General features: G+C 42.7%; 1 protein-coding gene across 1 annotated transcript; it reads left to right on the top strand.

Moving 5' to 3' along the window:
* The first annotated feature begins 344 nt into the window (after positions 1-344).
* Positions 345-17,218, top strand: pgbd5 (piggyBac transposable element derived 5). The gene is made up of 7 exons (XM_062401775.1): positions 345-1,137; positions 6,071-6,501; positions 8,515-8,649; positions 10,682-10,862; positions 12,930-13,127; positions 14,296-14,401; positions 14,589-17,218. The coding sequence occupies exons 1-7, from the start codon at positions 789-791 to the stop codon at positions 14,782-14,784; spliced, it is 1,596 nt and encodes a 531-aa protein (XP_062257759.1). The 5' UTR covers positions 345-788; the 3' UTR covers positions 14,785-17,218.
* The last annotated feature ends 7,655 nt before the right edge of the window (positions 17,219-24,873 follow it).

Raw genomic sequence — 24,873 nt, 5'->3', positions numbered from 1 at the left:
TGTCAATGACAATATTTCTTTAAAGACTATGAATTCATAGGTTTATATCATATATAAACCACTACAGCTATATTTATAGTTTATTGCATTTAATCACGTTATGTTGTGTTGAGGTGAGAATGACTTTAAAAGGGTTTAAAAGGGGATTGAGAGAAGATGATTGAAATCTGGAAAAATAACAATGACCACAGCAGTTTTACCTGAGGGAGATTCTGTGATTGTAAATACAAGGGCTGCAAAATGGAGCTTGAGGAATTATGAAACACTGTCCGATATTATGCATTTCTGTGTCAGACATTTTTATTGAAGTACCATCTCATCCTCCCTCATCCTCATGTGCAGCATCCCGGTGGGTGCAGGTTGCTCGGGGCTCTGTGGTTGGACGGCGGCGCGGGGCTGTGGTGTCAGCTGATGCAGCAGCAGCCACTACTCGCTTTTCTCTCTGTGCGCACAAACCTCTTGTATTTTCAACCCGGATGCTGATCTGTGCCGTGACGGTGCTGCCCAGTGCGCAGCGCTGTGGGCAGATTTCAGTACCCTTGAAGCGGACAGCTCTCCCCGGATCCACACGCCCCTGAAACGCCGGGCTCCGCATCCGAGTCCCTGGAGGGCAGCGCCGGGGGGATCCCGATTCACACACCCGAGACAGGGGGAGGGTGCACCCGCTACGTTAGAGGCTTACACCTCCCTGCTCTTGCAAAAAAATCGTGACCACTCCGCACGCCGCCGTAGTGGAAGGGTGAGACCGAGGGAGGAAGGGGGGAGAGCATCACCACAGAGAGGAGGAGATGGCGGAGTGCGGCCGGAAGGCGCTGTCCCTCCTGGAGGCGGCCCGGTCCCGGTACGAGAGCCTGCAGATATCCGACGACATGTTCGGGGAGTCCGGGGATGACAGCAGCGACAACCCCTTCTACAGCACCTCCGGAGACTCCGACTCCGACAACTACATCGCCGAGACGGGCGAGGGGGAGCAGCAGCAGCAGCAGCACCAGCATAAGCGAGGCGACAGGGAGAGCGGCCACGGCGGGAGCAGCGGAGCCGGTCCCCCGGGGTCTCTGTCCCGGAGCCAGGCGGAGGAGGAGGGCTGGACGGAGGGGCTGCAGGATGTCACGGTGCCGCCGTACAAAGACACATACGGTGAGAGACGTGATGCACCACAGCGTGAAAAAGGTCATCGGTGGAGGATGGAGTGATTGGATGGAGACATGCAGGAATATGCCAGTGCAGGTCATGTTTTATTGTAGTGTGTGTGTGTGTGTGTGTGTGTGTGTGTGTGTGTGTGTGTGTGTGTGTGTGTGTGTGTGTGTGTGTGTGTGTGTGTGTGTTGGTGATGAGTGAGAGAAGCATGATTCTGCATGGTTAAGTGCTACAGTGACTTATAGCTGCTGCATCTGCTGATGGTGGTGGTGGTAGTTATGGTGTGTGCGTGTGTGTGTGTGTGTGTGTGTGTGTGTGTGTGTGTGTGTGTGTGTGTGTGTTTCAGGGCAGGTAGACATACAATAACATTTTGTGAAAGCATGATGTCTCGCCTGGTTCAACACACATACAGCAGGGTGTGTGTAGAATGTGTGTGTAGAATGTGTGTGTGTGTTTGTGTGTGTCCCTGCAGCTTCTGTGTGTCAGCAGCAATGTGGACCAGCTTGTTAGCAAAGAGTGATGCAGGACTTCCACTTCACTGCAGCCGTGTGGGCGTGTGTGTGTGATTCGTGACAGTTAAACAGCACCATGCTCCCACACCTCCCCGTCTCTTACAAACTGTTCTCATGCTGCTTAAGTGATAGTCAATGTGATCCACGCTGTGCTCGGATCAGTTTTTGTCCATAAGTCCAGTAAACATCAGCAAGGTTGCATCAGGGTTTTACTGAGGTTTGGGTTTATTGTGCTGCACCCTCAGTATGCCTTTGTTTGGATTCGTTCTCCACTCCCATCTCCTTCTTTTGCCTCAGCTGAAGCAAAGAGGATTGGTGGAGATGCACTGTTGCACCCTTGGAGGAGAACTAGTATTTGGCTCCAGCAGATATGGACCAAGCCTCAGTCCTCACACACACAGTACAGAAACACACAGTCATGCATTACAGAGCTCACACAAAACTGACTGTAGGCCACGTCACAGGAATCTACTGCAGGATAGGATAGCACTCAGTAGAACTTATATATCCGCTACGGTCGAACAGTTCCCTTGAATTCAATTAAGCTGCACCAAATTGCACAGACTCATAGATATCAGTTCCCTTAATATGCTGGATTTTGTAAAAATAAAATACAAAATAGGCCCCATCTCACAATTTTCAAGTAAAATGGGAAAGATAATTCCAGGATCCCTGACCCAGATCCACACCCAAAATTGAACAACCAATACCTCATCCCTCCGCCAGGTTTCATGGTAATCCGTCCAGGTATGAGGGTGAAAACATAACCTCCTTGGCAGAATTAAAACTTCCCTGTTTGCATGCAAAGATAATCTTTTTTGCGAAACTATTTAACACCAAAAGCACAATGAGTGTCTTTCAAAACAATTTTGTTAAATATTGCATCTTCTGCTGAATCTATGGTGTCCAAATTGAGGTTTGTGTGGCGTCGTCCTGCTTGGGAAAGCTCTGAGCATGACAGCCAACAAAACCCACAGCAGCTCTGTGCTTCACTTCTTAAACCACAAGTTTGAGTTTACATGGCAGAACCTCCTCTCGGGCTTTGCTTGGATTTGTTCTAGTTATCCAGCTAACTTCATTAATCCTGCTTTGTGCGACGAGGCCCAGATTTGGAGCGGTGCCTGTTTCACTTATCCAAAATAATCTGGAGCAAGCAGAGCTAAGCCGGGGTGACACCAGAGGTCCTCTGCTGAGAGGCGTGTTACAGGATGTACTGAACTCTCCCATCCTGCTCTGTCCTGCGATGTTGACTTTAGCAAGAGGGAGGCAGCAGGTGTGTCTGTCTGCTTTGTATAGTCTGGCCTGGTTTGTATTGTGTGTTTGCACAAGCCCAGCCAGCGAGGGTGTGGTCCTGCCATCAGATGATTTACAGTCGCCCGGCTGGATGGATGCAGCCTAATCACTCTTGAGTAGCCAGGACCCTTCTCTGATGTGAACGGCCTAAGGAGTGACTGCATCCAGAGGATCAGCACAAATATGCTTCTCCACCTATTCTAATGGAATGGGACAGAAAGCTGCTTAAGCCAGTTTCCACGAAGTCTGATGAACTGGTGTCTGTCTTTTTGTCCCCTTCCTGTCTGTCTCCCGGCCCATATATCTGTCTCTCTGTGTCCTCAGTGTCCGGCTGCTGACACAGACACATAGTTGGTGTGACAGCTCTGCTCCTCTGAGACCGTGCACCCCCGTACATAAATCATCAGCTGCCGTCCGAAAACATCAAGGCTACCTAGAGATTCCAACTTTTTTTCTTTGACAAAGTTACAACAGTGACTGGACTTCGGTTGTGAAACAGGTGCAGGGGTTTTTGAAAAAAAAATTTACAGATGAAAGTCTGTGCCAGAGATGAGGTTGATAATCTTTAACTCAGCGTGAGATTGTTTCTCCCGCAGTGCAAAGACCGGTGGCAAAGGACCAAGCCGAGGATTATGTAGCATACATGCACATCTGATATTATGTAACCACCTTATCGAGATGTCGAGGGGAATTATAGAGCTATTTATTATTTCACTCTGCTGAGATTACAGCTTTCCATATGTCGCTTTATCTGTCCCACCCTTTGTTTCTCATTTCTGAGCACAAGTACTGGGAGGTACTGTATATTTACTGGTTGCATGTGTGACTCTTCATTCTTGTCCAAATAATGTATACACAAACAAAGCACAATACATAAAGTCAACACAACATGTTTGTTTTTGTGTAATTCTGCCAACAAACAGACAAAATATCTGTAGACTTGGCTGAAAATATAACCACATTACTAGAGGTAATCGAATAAAATAAACTTTAACCAGAATATAATACAAACAACATGTTATGCATAGTGCATGACAGGTTAAACTCTAAAAGAAAATCTATTGAATATAGCTGGAGTTGTGTTCTAATGACCACAAGATCCATGATGCTGCAAACTCAAACAGTAGCAAAATAACAAATAAAGCAGTACATGAATAAATAAATACAATTTATGTCTCATCGCTATAAAATGGTGTAATTATATAATACTGAAGGTATAAAAATATTGTCAGTTCAGATATCTTGCACTATTTTCCAGGTTTCTTGCATTTAAACAGTACTTAAAAATAAAGTAGTTTTGCTCAAACTATTTCATAGAACGTAGACGCTCTTATAGTGTAGTAATACAGAATGATTTACATCTTCCAACTGAGGAAAATCTTTATCCTCTGCACAGACACGATAATCTCTCATTCTTCGATCCACGGCTTTTAAAGCTGGAGCAGAGACGTGTTTGTCCTGCGACAATAGAAACGCTTCAACTGCCAATAATCACCAGGGATAATTCATCTCTACGCTCAACATCAGTAGAGTTTTTTTATGAGTAATGTGGGATATTGATGTTTCGAGGTTTCCCTCGTTGACAAAAATCAGCTGATATCAGTCGACTGAAATATGTTAATGTTTTGATCCAGTTTAATCAGAGTGAAACAGGCTGGACTGAACTCCAGCTGGCAGAGATGTATAAAGAGAAAAACCCGGTGTAGGAAGGTTGCATTTGCTCCAGAGCAGATGAATCAAGTCCAACATCCATAAAGAGAATTAGGAAAAACCTTCCTCGGGTTATATCTTTCTTGGCTTCATTCCTGAGATGGAATGAGACGAGGTGAGTCACTTGTCCTTCGGTGGACGCTCCATCTGAATGTCTGATGGTTTTTTAACAAGGAGCGGTTCGCTCATAGGAAGCTAGGCTGGATTTTACATTTAGCTTTTAAGTCTAATCGAATGCAAATGAGTGGATTTCGAGCCGAGCCCGACTCCTGCTGCCGTCTTGGCAGCGAGCATCAGCTGTGTGGGCCGGCTCGTACTCCGTCTCCTCTTGTCCTCCTCCACATGTTGCCTGCCATTTCATTAAACTTGTACGTGTTATCTTTATCTCAGCATTAAATCGCTGAAGCATTATTTTAGGTTATCCACTCAGAGCCAGCGAATGGATAGCGACGGAGAGACTTCGCAGTTATGCAGAGATAATGAGATTGTGCTGTTAAATTGAGCCTGAAGTTGTTCTGCTAAACGTACAAATTTCTCTCTCGTGGATCTGACAACCTCGGAGAAGATGTGTAATTTAATAGAGCAAACGTATCGAGACAGTCGCTGCTCGACTGTGTGACTTTCACCTAAAAGCTGCATGACACAGGACTTTAAAATGGAAGGTAAATGTCACTTTGTCCTCTCTGAACTTGTCACGGACAACTGATAAACTGTTTATTGATAACGTTTATCAATTTAAATTTCCAGCATTGCAGCATATGTAACATAGGGATATATCTTTTACTGAAGCTGTAATTTCATTTGTTTCTAAAAAGTAGTAGTAGCATCTCAACCTCTCCAGGTCCGCTGTGCACCTGCAGGAGCTCCCACCGGGTGCAGGTCCCCTGTTTGGAGTAGACATGGTAACATGGTAGAAGGATGATATTAGGTTTCGTTGATTCTGGATGCTTCACTGACAGTTTGACTTCAGTCACCCTTTATTCTACACTCAGTGCTGACACGACTACATCAGAGCGTGATTTTGATTCATCGCCCGGCGTAACACTAAAGCAACAAGACACGGAAACATCACACTGTGACAAGCACCAGCGTGTGATGGCTGTCATGTTGTGTAAACTTCCTGCCTGCTGCCCTGGGCCCGATGACATTCACACCAAAAGCTGTCGTGGCTGATTCATGAAAGAGCCCAGTGATGATGGTTGAATGTGGGATGTGTCTCTGACCATTTAAACTTGCAGTATCCATAATGTCTAACAGTGTCAAAAGAGAAACCTTTATTTCAGCAAAGTCATTCAAACTGAAGCATCAGTGCCAAAGTTTAAAAGCAGGGATGAGTTCATAATGGATCTGTAGGTCTGTCCATTTTTCTCTGTCACAACATTTCACTCTTCTTTTCTTTTTGTCCTGTCCTCATCCAGGCCCGGCTCAGAAGATGCCGGCCACCGCCACAGCCTTGGACTTTTTCCAGCTCTTCGTCCCGGACAATTGCATCCAGAACATGGTCACCCAGACCAACATGTACGCCAAGAAGTTCCAGGAGCGCTTCGGCTCAGACGAAGGCTGGCGTCCCGTCACGACCCAGGAGATGAAGGCCTTCCTGGGCTTCGTCACCTCCACCAGCGTGCAACGCTGCGAGTCGGTGCTCAGCATCTGGAGCTCAGGCTTTTTCAGCAACCGCAGCATTGCCCTGAAGATGAGCCAGGCGCGCTTCGAGAAGATCCTCAAGTACTTCCACATCGTGGCTTTCCGGCCGTCGCAAGGAAGCAACCAGGGCCTGTACAAGATCCAGCCTTTCCTGGACTCACTGCAGCAGTCGTTCGGCTGCACGTTCAGACCGTCTCAGACTCAGGTTGGTACAATACTTCAGGCTTTTTTTTTTTCTTGAAATAGAAATGTGACGGAATTTGCTTGTGAGGTCGACCACAGTCCTGCTTTGGAAACCGTCTTTAGGCGAGCACAAGTATTTAACAGACTTCCCTCCAGAAGACTGAACTTCTACTTGTTCTCAGTTGCCCTGTGTGAATAACATCTCCATTTATGCAACTAGGGCAGTGCGCTCCAAATCTGCTGCTCTATTTTTGGGTGAGCTGGAGTTTATTCACTTTCTTCTCCAGATGATCAGCAGCTCGGCAGGTTTAAAAAGGAATCAAGCATAAACAACGTGATTCAGATCAAATCAGCTCTTGTAAACAACCTATTTCATATTGTTGAAGAAAGTGAATAACAATTCCTGGATCCAGCCCCTGATCCAGATCGGCACCAGCATCAAATGGCTCCTTCCCTGGTCATTACTGCATCCGTCCACTAAGTTGCGTGGTTATCTGTCTAGTAGTTCTTCTGTAATCCTGCTAAAAAACACTCAGCCAGACAAGCGTGGATGAAAACATAACCTACTTGGTGGAGGAAATTACAGCAGCTGGTGTTGAATGTAATTTATAAAAAGAAATCATAGGCTGTGATTTCCTGCAGATTGTTCACGTCCAGCTCAATTCATTTTTATTCCTGACTTGAAAAGTAGTGACTCGCCAAAACGGTTGAGTTTAGTTTGTTATTGGCCGACACGGCGTTGCTTCAACTTCGTTTCGGGGATTTTCTCATTCTACAAAACGTTCTGCCATCACAGCAACGATCACATCGCTGTGGTGTTCAGAGCCGGGTCGGACGAGAGCACCAGCGGTGGATAACCATATTGCTGTGGGCCCCTGGAGCCACTGTCGAGCTCTTACAATTTAATGTATTTCTGGGAAGGAGACTAAATTGCTTTTGGTCTTTGTCTGCGTCGCGGTGCATTCAGGAAAACAGATCCTCATCACATCCACGTCTCACTCAGATATGTAAAAGAGTAAAAATGTCAAAGCTGGTGTAATTGGCGGTTTGGAAAAACACGGTGTCACTAATCACGTGGAGGAATAAGTGAATGAAACAATGAGGGCAGGCATGTATTTATGTGTGCGTGCGTGCCTTTGTGTGTGTGTGTGTGTGTGTGTGTCATTACATCTAGGCCAGTTAGTTTTATCTGTTGGTTTTCAGTGCCAGGAGCAGAGAGAGGGCTCCGATAGCGAGAGTGGCACAGACGGAGACTGTTGCTCTGCAGACGGTGGAAAAAAGAATCTGCCCATTTTTATGTGCGACTCTGCAAGAAAGAGTTCGATGTCCTGTTTCCAGTCTGCACCGAAACTCAGGATATTTAATTATCGATTCATCGTTATAATCTGGTGCATGAAATCAAAAGAAAATTGTTAAATGCCGGAGGGAAATATCTGAGCGAGCTGCAGCAGATGGCGCTGCGCTAATGTGCGGCAGCTAGAGGATGATGTATTTCTTAAAAGGCCATTATGGTTTGAGTGATATCATCCATCCATTGGCTGGAGAGCCTCATTCATTTTTCACTCTTGTATCCATATCTGCGTATTTGACTGTGAAATGACTTGTTGCTCTCGGCCTCGGAGCGGTAGAGGGCTGTTGGTCGGCTGCCAGGCTCTTAACTAGAGCGAGCCGTCAGTCCCACAACATCCCTCCATTTGCATCTCTCTATCGCCTCCCTGTCAAAGATAATCAACAATACTACAAGGTGCTTTCTGATACATAAAGAAGTTGTCCCTACATTTCTAAAAGAGATTTTTCTGAAGCGTTTTACAGACATTCCATTTTTTTCCTCTATAGTATCTCCCTTAAACACGTGCAGGAATTGTGAGGATGTCCGATTTGATTCACGCTCACCCTCTGCTGTAACGTAACATCACACACGGGCTCGCTTCTATCCCTCATACAAAAAAATCTATTTCTTGTCTTCACCTCCCGTTATGTAAAAATCCACGAATACAAACTCACGTGGGCGTCGACGCTGTCTGTGTGTCTCCAGGTTCTTCACGAGCCCTTGATAGACGAGGATCCCGTGTTCATCACCACCTGCACGGAGAGAGAGCTGAGGAAGAGGAAGAAGAGGAAGTTCAGCCTCTGGGTTCGACAGTGCACCTCCACCGGATTCATCTGTCAGGTAGCAGCATGACCTACATTGGTATATTGAATGTTGGAGAGCAAACAATGCATTCAATATCAGATGTACCGGATCTTTGTGGCACACTGTAGAATCCACGTAGAATCCTTGAAGTTGTAATGATCCTGATTTACATGAATCCTGTCACGGAGATTTCTGCTCCGTCAGTGGAGGTGAATGGATTCCTGCTCACGGCGATGAATAGTCACATTAAAAATTCAACATCCACATTTCTTTCCAGAAACAGTGTGCCTGTTGTTTAGAGACCTCACTATTGTCAGAGGGAGAATAATTGTGGTGTAAAAGGTAGTTACAGTGCAATATATCAGAGGTATTGTTGTTGCTGTTTATTTCAGTTTGGGTAGAGGTACACACACAAGCACACACACGCACACACACACACACACCCTGCGGCGTCCCTCAGGAACAGTGACAACATGACACCTGCCGTTGCTCATAAATGTACAATCAAGCAGTGCACAGGCTCCTGAGGGAACAGGTGGGGAATGAAACGATAAAGAGCAGGTCAGTGCACTTCCATGTTGGAGGGTCAGATGAGTCCGACCACGTCTGTAACTCTGAGCTCACTGTTACACTCACACTGCAGGACAGACGTCTCCTCCTGGGCCTGGATGGAGTCCAGGATTAGATCAGCAGAGATGAGAATTTCAATCTCTTCTTCTTTCTTTTTCTAATCATTGGTTTGGTGCTTGACATTGAACTCAATTGAATACCTTATATTTTAGTTCACTCTTTTTTTTTGCCATGGATTTTGTGAAGCACGTTGCAACCTTGTTTAGATATTTGCTATACAAATAAAGTTATTATTATTATATCAAAGAAAATAACTGATAAATCTCACCATTCATCATTTAAAATATGTTATCCTTAATATCCAAGCTTTAGTTTTTTAAAGCCATTCTCCATTATCCCATTTATCCACTAAATAAGAATAAACATTCACACTGACTGGGGCTGATTGGCCGTCACTCAGTCTTTACCAGTCCTCTGACGTGGGTCCGCACTGAGGTCTCCTCTGTCTAAATGAATTGTGTTGAGGTTGGAAACAAAATCTAAGAAATTTAACAAATCAATGGAGTGAATCAATGCGAATCCATTAGCCAGTGCACACAAACACACACACAGACACACACACACACACGTCTGACGTAGATGTCAGCTAATCAGACTAATGCTGTTCAGCTCATGAACAGCAGCAGGAAGTGGAAGAGTGACACTGGATAATTTGTGGGTTTAAATGGATGCTTGTATAATTCATTCTGGTTTTCTTTGGAGTTTAAATTCTTACTCATGTTTCTTTTGAATTTTGTCCTTTCTTTTTGCACTTTTTATTTATTTCACTTATAATAAAACTAAACCCATACTGAGATGTTATCATACCTGTTTCAAACGATAGTGCATTAAAACCAATCTCAATCCAATAATATAACCTGACCATAACATATTCCTCACCTTTCACATTCATCTCAATCCATCACATTACCAATTCTCTACCAATCCTCCTAGCGAGCCTGACTCCTAACTGATCTCAGAGTAGTCCAGTCAAACAAAAATCTGTTCTACTGACCATTTTGAAACAGGGAATGATAAATAATAAGAAATAGAAACCCAGTCTGGTTTGAGCTGTAGACTCGCCTTCTCCATAATAAAGAATATGTTTACTCTGTCAGAAATTCCCTTGAGCAATTTACTAAACCCAGAATTGCACCATGAGAGGCTAATTGATGTGTAATCGTGGCAAAACTGTGCTGTAAAGTGATTGGAGTGGTCATCAAGACCAAAACTGCGGCATATAAATAGACGTTTTACAATAAATACTGATTTTCTGTTAAACATACATGTGAGCGAAATGGGTTTTCATTTCGCTCTCTCGCTCTCTCTCTCTCTCTCTCTCCCTCTCTCTCTCTCTCTCTCTCTCTCGCTCTCTCTCTCTCTCTCTCTCTCTCTCTCTCTCTCTCTCTCTCTCTCTCTCTCTCTCTCTCTCTCTCTCTCTCTCTCTCTCTCTCTGCAGATCTCTGTCCATCTGAAGGACGGCCAGGGCACAGACGGTCTGGCCACCTTGAAGAACAAGCCTCAGCTCCACAGCCTCGTGGCCAAGCAGCTCTGCCAGAACATCTCCGGCAAGAACACCATCATCTTCACCGGGCCGTCCATCACGAGCCTCAGCCTTTTCACCGAATTCAGCAAACAAGGTACAAAAACTGAAAAGTATGGACGCTGCATTGGTAAACATGACAAGCTGTCATCTCCTCCCTCTATTCTCCCTCGTTTTCAGCCTCGGTGGACAGATTGTTTTCCCTCCCGTCATCTCCTCTCCCTCTCTTCTTGCAATTATTATTTGCTCAACCATTTTGTTAACATGTCGTGATAATGGTGTCACCAAACTAAAAACAGACAGGAAGAAGGATGAAATCTGTATTTACACTCCAAGTGGAACTTATGTAACCACATCTCAGAGACATGTGAAATGACTAGTTTCCCCTCACCGGGGGAAGTTTCTAGAGAAATCAACATTCAAATGAATATATATCTCGAGGGTCCCCGCATTCTCTGTGCTATGCCTTTTATATATGAACAACACAGCATGTGATGCTCAGGCTCAGAAGTGTACACGACAGCAGGTACATGTCCCGAACATCCAGGCGAGGGGTGGTGCTCGGGTAGAGCAGCAGGACACAGGACATGACTCCACTGCAGAAAACACATGACACCAGCATCAACCCTTATCAACGAAAACTCTTGAATTTCATTTGCAGCGTCTTGTACGTGTATGATTCCTCTATTTTGCATTTGTTGCACTGTCGACATTTTCCAGATGTTTTTCACATGGGCTCACTCAGACATTAACCAGACATTTTACTAGGGCACTGGCAGGAAAAACCTCTGGAGAATGTCCTGAGTTCAGTGCACATCTAAAAAGAAGCAATTTATTCACGTTTTGACATAACCGGAGCCAGAGCCAATGAGAAACCAGCCCCAGCATATTAAATCAAGGGAGATTCACTGGGGTGTTCAGTTTGGTCACAGCTTGATAAAGTGGACAGTGAAGTGAAACACCACTCAGTTTAACCTCTGACAAATAAAAGTTCTGAATTAGTTGAACTGTTAACGGCTCACAAAAACCCATTATTCAGATTTTCTGTTACTTTAACCGAAGGCGATATTAAAAGATCTGAAGGAAATGGTTTTGCTGGAAATTGTGATATTTTACGCAGATAATGCATCTTTGATTTCATCCCTAATCTTCATGCTCATTATACCAAGGGCATCTTTTACTATTAAAGCTAAATCCCATTAAGTTGGCAGGATGAGTCCCATTAGAATTCTCTTCAGTCACCTGCCTCCGTCTTTCATCATCGGAGCGGATGTGCGACAATGTTGTCACAACAGAGTGAATCAGTGAAGGCAGACAGAAAATATTAGAGATTTATATGAGACAAGATAAGACTCCTCTGATGATGTACTCTCATCGAGTTTTACATTCCCCTTATCGCAAATGCTCTTTGACTAAAATCTAACAAAAGAGCAATTTTAGCCTCAACGGTGCAGCAATGAAAGAAACACAAGTCCACAGATGTAATCAATATTCAGTCGTACTAATTGGGTGAAGCTACCGGGAGACGTTCAGCTGAACAAACTCAGCTCTGAGCTTGTGAAGACATTGTCTGACAATTTTCTTTTAAAGTTATCATGCTGGGTTAATTAACAGACTTAATTACCCGGTGCTAGACTCTGCAGCACAAACTGTGGACATGCACACACACACAGACACACTGACACACACACACACACACACACACACACACACACACACACACACACATCACTGATAGAAATCGTTCTCCAAATTGAGGGCATTAAGAAATCAGCAGCAGTCGGCCACAGGATTGGTTTTGTCTCTGCTCGACCGTGGAAGAAAAAGACTGGAGGGACAGAAACAACATATCACAAAGATAAAGAAAAACACCACAATTCTCACAGTTGAGAACATTTTGCCCTAAAAATAAGACAGTTAAACAATATCTAAAACTAAAAATGTAGTTTTTTTTTGTTGTCCAACTCAACACCCATCTCTAGATAAAAGCTGTATATTATTATATTAGGTTTTATTATCTGTAATTCTCTTAATTTTCTAGTTTGATTTATAAAGCATTGTTTTGTCTGAGGGTGCAAAGAAATATTGTATTACTTATACTGTATTAAGTGCCGGGGGTGCCATTTTACTTACTGTTTTTGATTTCACATGAATCTGTCTCCAGACATCTTCTGCTGTGGTCTGCTGAGCACCAGGAAGAGCGACTGCACCGGCTTGCCTCAGAGCATGCTGGTCTGCGGCTCCACGCCGGCGCAGCGCGGCCAATCACGGGTCATGATGAAGGGCGGCATGTCGCTGATCAGCTGGTACAACAAGGGACACTTCAGGTTCCTCAGCAACGCCTACTCCCCAACTAAACAAGGTAAACAAAGAAGAAGCGAGTAAACAAGAAGCTGTTTGACCAAAGTATCTTTACAGTATCACAGTTTCCTTTGAAAATCTAAAGGTTTATTTTGTCTAAATTATTAAAGTTTTAAGAATTTGTGTGCTCACAGGCTATGGTGCACTTAATATGGAGTTATTGCATAAATACATATATATTTGAAATAAATCACAGGTGAGTCATATTACTTTTAGAGATTATTAAACTATCATGAATGGATGCAAATATCCAGCAGGTGAAATTAGCTGATCATTTGGATTTCAGGGAAACACTATTGAGAGCTTCTAATCCATGATAATCCCATTCAGGGGAGGCAACAGCATCACGACACTCCCCCCCCCCCCCCCCCCCCGCTCACAGCCTAATCCACTCTGGATGAAACAGTTTTGTTAGGTGTTAAACCGAGTTGAAGGACCGCAGCCTGAGCTCCTCTGAATGAGGAGAGTGGAAGTCAAGCCTCAGATCCGTTAAACTGGTTTTACCCACTATTGATTTTCTTTCCCCTCGGTGTGCGTGTGTGTGTGTGTGTATGTGTGCAGAGAAAGACTGGTACCACTGAAGTTAAAGGAGAGTATTAAGAGAATAAGAAGTCTAAGATTCCAAGCTTATAAAGAAGCCAGATCAAAATGTGATACTGATTTGCAGCTAATGTTTCAGTCGGAGGCCTGGCAGAAAAAGTTCTGACACCGAAGCAATTGACTCGGACATTTGTGTTCTCACATCCCGCTCCTCTGAAAAGATTTCTGAAAGTCCATTGTATGTCTTGTACGTGTGTGTTGTAAACAAAGATCTTTAAACAACGCAACCTTGGAGGAGCCGAAGGAACAAGAGAAAAATAAAGAAAACGATAAGATAAAACTTTACTCATTCACACAACGTGGAATTTCAGTTGTTACAGCAGCAGGCAGAATAAAAATATAGAAAGACAACAGAATAAAAAAATACAAATGTGGTTCGTATAGAATGGTCATTGAGTAAAGTGCAGTGGTACAGGATGACTGCCCGGGCATGTAACAAAGCGTAAGTATAAGGAGATATTGGGAAACCCCCAGAGTCTGGAGGACATTAATCCCCTCAGCGGGAGCTCCTCTCTCTTCTGCACTCTCTCTCGCTCTCTTTCACTCTTAGTTTCTGTGTTTCCCGGCAGGTTTGATCATCAAGAGGAAAAGTGGGGAGATCCCATGTCCTCTGGCTGTCGAGGCCTTCGCCGCGCACCTCAGCTACATCTGCAAATATGACGACAAGTACAGCAAGTATGTGAAACTTATGATGACTGATGTTCTGACACAATAGAGAAATGGCCTGTATTTAGATGAATAATTTAGATTTAATTCCCTCTATTTCTATAGTTTCTAGGTGATAGAAACTAGAGCCCACTCGATGAATAAGATCTAGTGGTGTAGACATGTAAGCGTTTAAGTGGCTGTTGTTGTCCCACAGGTACTTTATCTTCCACAAGCCCAACAAGACCTGGCAGCAGGTCTTCTGGTTGAGCATCAGCATCGCCATCAATAACGCCTACATCCTCTACAAGATGTCGGATGCCTACACGGTCGAGCGCTACAGCCGAGCACAGTTTGGAGAGAGACTGGTCAGAGAGCTGCTGGATCTTGATGACTGCTCCCCCACACAGTGAAGAGGAGGAAGAAGAAGAGTTGGAGGAGGACAACAAGGAGCGCAAAGCAAAACACACACACACACACACACACACACACACACACACACACACACACTCAGACACACACTCACACAATCCCCACACATGTATTTACACCCTTCATTACGGTTGTACAGACGCCGCCGTCTGTGTCTATGTGATAATACTGAAGCAGTGCCAAGCCTGTGTCTCTCTCCCTCTATAGTTGTTTTTTGTTGTACTGCGAATAATCATTAACACAACGGCGACACACTCACACATTAGAGAATTATGAGCCATGGGACACCCGCCTCAGCTGCAACTTTCCAACACACACACATTTACTGAGGATCCATCAGCAGGAGCAGTTTCACAAGCAGACAGAGGCAGGAACAGTGACACCGGGAAGAATTCACTGTTTAAATGATGTCAGCATCAAGTTTAAACTCTTATTAAAGAGGGAAGTTATCGGCGTGAGCCTGAATCTCCTGTGTGACTCTTTAAACACATCAGAAGGCTACTTGATATATAACACACGCGACCCTGTAAAGCTTAGTAAACCAGGACTATGGTGTGTTCACACGCTGCATGCATAAAGAATCTGGATTGTGATGTTCTCTTGTTCGATGTGAAAAATGATTTCTGCTCCAGGTGGGTTTTTTGGTCCCTGTGTATTTCTTCAGCAAGTTGGAACTGCCATTTGTGTGTGCGACTTTGAGCCTGGGGATGTATTTGTACGGCTATTGTGACCCAAATGTGTCGTGTTGCTGCATAACGTGCTCGTCAGGTGATGTAAAGCCACATCCAGCAGTGTGCCGCCAAGTCACAGATTCTCCTTCGAAAGAGATAGAAAGACGATTTTGTTTCAGATGTTATCAAACCCCTGAAAAGCTCATTTAGGGGGAATTTCTCTAAAACGAGGGGGAACGGTTTTGTTTATTAATAAAATGATCAAAATCCTAATCCCCATCGCTCATGTTGAGAGAATTTGAAAAATAGGTTAAAAAAAAATCTAATCTGAAACCTACTTTTGTACCAACGACACCTTTATTGCCAGATGAACTTGTGGTGTTTGCCCGTTTCAGGAGTTATTGCTATGCAAACTAACTGTGCTTCGGCTTTGTTCACAAGCTCCTTGATTGGACGTTCAGTGAGCCTGCGTTGCTAGGCAACAAGTGCATATCTTGGCCAGTGGGCCGGGGGTTTGGACAAATAACGTCGCTTGGCAAGATTCACATTCCAAAAAAAGAGTAAAAACTGAATCCCGGGGGTTTTTGAGCTGTCCCATTAAAGCAACAAATCATAACTTAGGGAAAAAAGCTTTGGGGGAATATTGTCGTACAGTGATTTGCTTCCTCACCTCTGGTCTCATCAAAAAAGAGAATTATTCAATGATTAAAAAAAACGCAGTTATTTTATCAGCACATTTGCAAGATGTAATATCAGAGGACTTATGGACTTTGAAGAATAATCAGTTTCAATCAGTGTGTTTCCCTGTGAAATTGAAGCACAAATGCCTTTCGGACAATTATTAGCGTGAACGTTGTCTTGTTCCCGTGACACATGTCTTGTCACATAACAATTTCTATCTTCCCCCTCTTGTCGGGCCGATAATACAAGTGTGAGAGAGAAACTCAACTCACTCCCTGTCCTCAGCCCACACTGCTGTCTGTAGCTTTAAAGAGGATTTGAGTCCGATTTGCTTTGTCCTGCGGTCGACACGTTCTCGTCACGCTGGAATCAAGGTATCGATGTGCGCTTGCTCCGTCGGCATGGTCAGACGTGTGAATACATGTTGCAGTAAGAAGACGGCCTCTACGCTGGCAGAGCCGTGTCATTTAGTGATGTGTCGGCAGGACTCACGCACTGTCCCACGTCACAGTCTTGCACTTTTGAGGAGATTTGTAAAGATGCCGACATATCTCTCTTGAATCCGATGATAGTACAGACTGCTCTCAGAAGAATCGAGAAAATATAACTGTACCTAGACACATGAGATGGATTATATCAAATGACACCGATGAAATAAAACTGAATATTAATGACTGTAACCAAAACAGAAAAGATCTCCACTGTAGATTTAGAGTATATGGTCGAGTATGTCTGTGTATATTTTGTTAAAACTGAGTGTATGTCCATTATCACTCTGTCACTGAGACTCAAGATTGTGATTTTTCTTTTTTACTTTTTCACTAATCCAAAGCATTGTTGTTGTCATTGTTGCTCTTGTGCGTATGTTAGTGTGTGTGTGTTTGTGTGTGTGTGTGTATGTGTCTAATCACTGTTCACCTTGAAGTAACACTGTTAGTCTTAAAAGACTTTCCCTGTTATGTCATGTATTTGTAAACCGATGATTTTAATACACTTATTTGATGCCGACTAACTACACGCACTCGTAATAAATTGACTGGGTCATATTGTGAAACTGAAAATACACCTGTGGCCATTGTGGAAACATTCTGCCCCCTGCACTTTGCATAGAAGTAGAATTATATTGGTAATTAAAGTAGACACAATGACCAATATATTTAGTAATTTTTTTTATTTTGTGCATAGAAAGAAAAAATGCTGAAATTCAAAAAAAGCCAAAGACAATAACTTCCCTTAGGTCAAGCAGGAAAAAAAACATAAAATCCATATTTCCATCACATTTTCTACATCGTCTTCATTCATTGAAGTTTATCTGGGGCACTTTTCATCAAGTCATCTTTCGTTACCTGCAGTAGAACCTGACTGGATCAATAGCGCCACCAGCTGTTTAACTAGATGCTCCCATCTCCTAATAATCATGTGTGGATGGGAAGGAACATACATTTTATATTTTTTAGAATTTAACGTAAATTCTTTACATTTTGCTTCCTGTAAACTTGACAGATCTTATCACTGATATGAACTAAATACCTTGTTGAACAGCAGCGTTTGTACTGCCATCTGGTTGTGGGTGTGGTCAGAAGAACCTGTAGCTGCACCCACTAGTGATGTCACTGCGTAGTGACACACCCTGGAGTACACTTATTGGTCACACCCTAAGATATGACACGTTAGAGCGTTGGCTGTCATGGTTTCAATAATAAATACGCAGAGAGTACTAGCAGTAGTGTACCAACCCTGCATCACCCTGGTTATGATAACTACTATGATCAAACTTGGGTAGCTTCCTTAAACGTGAGGTCATTTGGTGACATGTTTACAGAAAGAAAAAATGGTCGTGGAATGGTCATGGACGCAAAAAGCAACAAAGACTAATCTAAACAATCTCCTGTATGAAAGTTCTGTGTTTTTTTCACACATCCATCGAAACCATCTTAACCTCACTCGATCATGGATTCTTTCGCCTGACATCCGCCCTTTGCTCCTGTCATAATTACTACAGCCGCTAGAGGTCGCCAGATAAGACTTAGAAGCTTGTGTACGTACATGAATTTGAATAGCACTCAGTAGAGTTCATATCTCCACCATCAGTCCCCGAGAAATCAGGAAATGTATTCAAATAAATCTCACAATGTTAAAGAAAATGAAAAATGTAATATCCAGGATTTGCCCCCTGATTCGGATCCACAGCAACATTTTATGGGTTCTTCCTTGACCCACATCCATCCACTAAGTTTCATGGTAATCCATCCTGTACTTTTTATGTAATCTTTTTTTTTACAAACAAACAGGGGTGAAAACAAATTCCTTGGCTTAAGTGAATCCAGAAAATATGACGTTGCATCAAAAGGCTCAGTGATATTTAATAGATCACTAAAATATCATCGAATGCTCGTGACAGTCCATGAGTCCATTCTCCATTTGGTTTCGCCAGTTTCCACAACTGACATTAACATTTCACACGAGGAGAAATCCATTACACGAAGGCAGACAAACCAATTTCTATACTAAAGACCTTGATACATGCATGTGTAGCTGCGTGTTGCAGTCAGGGACATAGATGCTCTAATCAGAGTTAAGCAAAATTAATTTTCAAAGTTAAATAACGTCTGGAACGCACATACAGTTATCACACAGATTTAGGTGTGAATCTGTCCTGTCATGCATGAACAACACACACACACCTTCAGATGGAAACCTAGCATGTGTGTGTTTGTGTGTGTGTGTGTGTGTGTGTGTGTGTGTGTGTCATCCACAGAGTTTCTGTATGAGAAAAAAAATTATGCAGCTGGTTATCTGCAAGGCCACAGTTACTTAGCAACGAATTATATACGAGTGTTCGGCGTGTGAGAGGAAAAAAGGGTTTGAAGTTTTTCTGGTGATAAGGTAAAATTGTTCTCACCCCAGTTGGAGAGGAAGCCGAGGGGCTTCTCGTAGCCTCCTTGTGATCGTCTATCATCTAACAGAAGGACAGAGGTTCCTCCCTCTGCTGCTTTAGTTCTTTAGAGGAGAGTTATATTTCAGGACAAGTTGAGGTGATTTAGAAGAATTATTAGATTTACTCTGTGCGGTTTTCTCTGATGAACGAGATGTTTGTTTTGTCCCTTTTCGGTTCAATTCAGTGTTTTTAGAGTTTATGCAAATACAGAGGAGATTAAGAAACAGGTCATAACTAAATTGATACGGTAAACTCCTGTCGTGCATGCTGTGAATTATAGAGGCTAGAGAAATAAATCCCTGCCTCTGTAGAGATTAAGATGCTGAGGATGTGTTATGAGGCCTTTGCCCTTGTTCCTCTGCTGCAGTGACTCATTTCTAGTGCACATCTCAAAAACACAGATCCAGATAAAACTGTGCATACTGGGTAACTCTATTCTATCTAACAAATGATAATGGTAAAAAAAAATCCCTTTGACTGGTGTTGGTTTTGTTTACATTGACTGTATCTGAACTCTGTGGATGTGCGAGGGCCCTGAAAATGCAAATTTAGCCTTAAAACAAAATGACAATATTTCCGCAAAAAGTTATGTTACTTTGATGCATCTTACTTTTTTAATACCTTGTCTTTCCTACAAACAGCAGTGGTGACAGATGCATTCCATTCATGCCCATTCATTTGTGTCAGACGTACAAATGGGAGTAAACAAACACAGATGGGAAGGAAAGACGGACTCGTCATCTTTCAGCGAGTTTTGTCAGGCGATTGATGATCTTAAATCTTTAGCTGCTCATCAAAATAATATTACATAAACACATCACTGTCAGTGGCTCTGTGGTGACAAAGTTGTGTTTATGATGATGTCCATGTGGTGTAATGTATGTGCCATCTCTGTACAGTGCTTCATGTCGTTATGAGTGACACAGTTGTCATAGTCATAGATAACTAAGATCAGCTTTAGATGTGATAAAGAACTAAAACGGCTGACCTCAGGGCTTCATTACTAACTCCTGTACAATATATTCACATACTTCAATCATTAACCTTACACTAAATGAACTTAAATAACCGTAACAGGTGCTATCACACTAATGTAAGATAATAGTAGAATTAGATGTTGGCCTCGGAAAATAAATAGTTAACACCAGGGTCATATGTTAGAAAAGTCGTGCCAATAAAAACAAAAGAAGTTAAAGTTTTCTAGAAAAAGTGTCAGAAATATCAGTAATAGCAGAAACCCAGATCACACTGTAATGTCCAAGCAGTAGAACTTTTTTTCTCTTCAAATGATTCTGGTTTGTAATGGCTGTTACGGAACGTTGAAGTGTTGTGTAGTGTCCCAGGAGGCTCAGAATGATATGTGTGTGTGTGTGTGTGTGTGTGTGTGTGTGTGTGTGTGTGTGTGTGTGTGTGTGTGTGTGTGTGCGTGCGTTTGTGTGTGTGTGTGTGAGTGTGTGTGTCTGTATGTGCATGTGATGTTAAAATTGTGTTGAGTCAAATGTGTAAAAGTTACTGGTGTGTGCTGGACCAAATAATTTTATTAAAATGTGTGTGGCCATGAGTTGTACATGGTTGTCGTGTAAATGTGTCGCCATTAAAACCCTTGGAGAACTTCATTACCCTGTTGCTAATGATGGGGAATCGTGTGGAAGACGGCAGAGACGTCACTTAGAAACTGTGCAGACAATTATTTCCCCAGAATTTATGTTTTCTCTTTGGACAACTCCCCCTTACTCAAAAAATAAAAGCTCCCCTGCTCTTTAAAAAACACACACACATCCACTCATCTTGTACATAAACAACATTCAAATCCATTGTGAATTGGATAATACAACTTTTCAGAAACGACAAACAAACAAATCAGATCAAATTATTTATTGTTTCACATAGAGTGAGACCTCTGTTCAAAACAAAACCATGAAATGATCTCTGCTTCTGATCAGCTATTATCTCCACTGGGGAACCATCTTCTCAAACAAATCCATAGAGGATCTGAGATGAGGAAGTAGAGTGAGGATCTGAGATACAGAAGTAAAGTGAGGATCTGAGATCAGGAAGTAAAGTGAGGATCTGAGATCAGGAAGTAAAGTGAGGATCTGAGATCAGGAAGTAAAGTGAGGACCTGAGACCAGGAAGTAAAGTGATGATCTGAGATGAGGAAGTCAAGTGAGGATCTGAGATCAGGAAGTAAGGTGAGGATCTGAGATCAGGAAGTAAAGTGAGGACCTGAGACCAGGAAGTAAAGTGATGATCTGAGATGAGGAAGTCAAGTGAGGATCTGAGATCAGGAAGTAAGGTGAGGATCTGAGATCAGGAAGTAAAGTGTTGATCTGAGACCAGGAAGTAAAGTGATGATCTGAGATGATGAAGTCAAGTGAGGATCTGAGATCAGGAAGTAAAGTGAGGACCTGAGACCAGGAAGTAAAGTGATGATCTGAGATCAGGAAGTAAAGTGAGGACCTGAGACCAGGAAGTAAAGTGATGATCTGAGATGAGGAAGTCAAGTGAGGATCTGAGATCAGGAAGTAAGGTGATGATCTGAGATCAGGAAGTAAAGTGTTGATCTGAGACCAGGAAGTAAAGTGATGATCTGAGATGATGAAGTCAAGTGAGGATCTGAGATCAGGAAGTAAAGTGAGGACCTGAGACCAGGAAGTAAAGTGATGATCTGAGATCAGGAAGTAAGGTGAGGATCTGAGATCAGGAAGTAAAGTGTGGATCTGAGATACAGAAGTAAAGTGAGGATCTGAGATACAGAAGTAAAGTGAGGATCTGAGATCAGGAAGTAAAGTGAGGATCTGAGATCAGGAAGTAAAGTGAGGACCTGAGACCAGGAAGTAAAGTGATGATCTGAGATGAGGAAGTCAAGTGAGGATCTGAGATCAGGAAGTAAGGTGAGGATCTGAGATCAGGAAGTAAAGTGTTGATCTGAGACCAGGAAGTAAAGTGATGATCTGAGATGATGAAGTCAAGTGAGGATCTGAGATCAGGAAGTAAAGTGAGGACCTGAGACCAGGAAGTAAAGTGATGATCTGAGATCAGGAAGTAAGGTGAGGATCTGAGATCAGGAAGTAAAGTGTGGATCTGAGATACAGAAGTAAAGTGAGGATCTGAGATGAGGAAGTAAAGTGAGAGTCTGATATATGGAAGTAAAGTGAGGATCTGAGATGAGGAAGTAAAGTGAGGATGTGAGATGAGGAAGTAAAGTGAGGATGTGAGACAAGGAAGTAAAGTGTGGATTTGAGATCAGGAAGTAAAGTGAGAATCTGAGATCAGGAAGTAAAGTGAGGATCTGAGATGGACTCACCTGCAGCACCAGGCGTCATGTCTTCATGTTCACAGCCTTAGTGACAGACCGGATGTACCAGATGCTGTGTGACACACTCCTCTCCACAAGTAGGCGCCATCTTCTTCTTCTGGTGTTAAATGGCGGTTGGCAAACTGGCGCCATCATCACTTCACTCTGTTTAAAGTTATAGAGAAGGACACAATCGGATTGGCTGAACACAACCAGGTGGGCAGGTGTGAATGAAACTTATTTTCTTTGCAATATATAAGATATACTATATAACATATATTATAATATTAAACTATAACAATGATAATGGGCTTGAAATAAGTATCAGAGGATATCAGGCTGCGCTCAGATGCATGCTGGGTAAACAGCTCAGAGGTATAAACCCTTGTAAATGACTTGTTATCAAGAAGATCCTGAAACACACTCTCTTGTGTTTTAAAGGACTTGTATCGGATGTCTATCAGCAACCTGATGAACTGGTTTGTAACTTATATGATGTCATAAGGGGAAACAAGGTGTAAGGCTTCTTCAGCCCTGACAGACAGATGGGTTTGACACTACATGATGTTAAAGGGCAGTCTGGTGATATGATCAGTTTGATAAATCATCACAGCCATTAGTGAATCAATACAACTGATGTACCTACACAATGTTCTGTTTAGCAGCCTATTACAATGTGGATGTAATGGGAGACAAAACCAGTAGAGGGCAGCACACCACAACTCTCCCAGTCACTCTGACCTCATCAGCTCATCTATCATCCTCTGAGGGTAAATTCATTCCAATTGGTCCAAGCACCAAAGTGAGACTGTGTAATTGAATTATTTTTGCACTTGTTGACAACATGCTCTGTAACATACTGACTGGCCAGCGTCCAAAAACTGGAGGTAACTCAAACAGCAAACTCCGGGAAGAGGCCATTTGGCAAACAGAGGAAAAAAAGTGTTGTGTTTTCCCATCTGCAGAGTTCAAGAAGCTCACAGTGAAAATATTATCTCTGCCTCTGACTGTGTGTGGTGGAGCATGAGTGTGTGTTTGGTCGTGAGAGAGAGAGAGAAGCAGGAGTCAGGGGGACGGGGGACGGGATGAACCAGTGATGGTGAGTGCAGCAGGCCTGACGCTCTCCTGCGCCTGGGGGTAACGTCTGTAATGATTTCCACACAGCAGGGCAGCCTGCGGAGAACCTGGAGTTCAGGAAAGATCAGTGGAGCTGAGCGGCGAGCTGCGACTCGTCTTCAGGGCTCAAACAAGGACCTGCCGAACACGTCAGAGGCCTCATCAGGGCAGAGACAAACTGACAGTCACAAACAAGGGAAGAAATCATTAGCAATAATCCCGAATAACAATGTAAATCATTATTTGGGAATATTATGATTGTATATTTAAAGACTAGAGTGAGTATTATTTATTCAGTATTGAAGAGCCACTTGTTTTTATTTTTTTTACAATAAAACAATCTAAATAAAAAAAGAAACAGCCAGTAGGGTAAAGTTATATCCCTGTTTCCCATTATAAAGGCCCTGGTGGGAGAAGTACTCAGATCTTTTAATGCGCATGCAGTAGAAATACTCTGTTCACAACGAAGGGAGATAAGATTTAAAAAAAAATTTTTTGGGGGGGGGGGTACTATATAATTTTGAAATCAAAATCATATCTCCCTTAATATGGGACAAAGATGAATAAGTCAACACTATTTCTCGTTTTAAAGCTATTTTCCTGCTCCATGTTAATCTAAACAGTAGGCTAAAATTTACTTTATAAAGTCACCAAGCCCTTCAGAAAGAGTGAGAATGAGTAATTGCTGACTCATCATGATTCATCTGAAGTCGTATTACTAAATCTGACTCATTATAAGGTAATAACTTTATGTGTTGCTGGTAAAGACGGAGCCACAGGACTTTACATACTGTTAGTAGATTGGTCGTTAATATTCCACCATGGTTTATAGGTTTATTATATTGAGAATAATTCGAATTTGCAAAAGTAACTAAAGTTGTTAGATAAATTATATTTTAGCTTTTTTTTAAAAGACCATGCTCTGTATTAAAGATAGTTTTGAAAAGTATAATAAATGCAGCGCAGTGAAGAGTAAAATGTTTACACTAAAATATTGTGTAGTAGTAGTCTAATGTAATGTAGTTCAAATTGAAGTATAAGGATGATACAAGTACCTCAAAATTGTACTTGAGTAGATGTACTTACTTTAATGTATCTATGAGAAACAAGCATAATTTTATACTGAAATGTGATAAAAGTCTTGTTCTTGTTTGCGGACACAAATTTGTTGAAAATTCCTGAAGCTGAAACCACCACAAGGAATTATGGAAACCAACTACCAGCTTGTTTTCTTGTTTTGCTGGGAAGAATTTTTACTGTAGAGGGACAAAGTGCAGCTTGAGTTTAATAGAACCAAGAGATGTCCTCGTCAGAGCATCTGGTCGTGTCCCACTTATTCTGGGGCGGATTGTCTGTTGTTGTTGTA

This window comes from Platichthys flesus, chromosome 12 (genome assembly GCF_949316205.1).
Source record: "Platichthys flesus chromosome 12, fPlaFle2.1, whole genome shotgun sequence".
NCBI lineage: Eukaryota > Metazoa > Chordata > Actinopteri > Pleuronectiformes > Pleuronectidae > Platichthys > Platichthys flesus.
The sequence above is the reverse complement of the archived record's forward strand: the minus strand, read 5'-3'. Positions and strand labels throughout refer to the sequence as shown.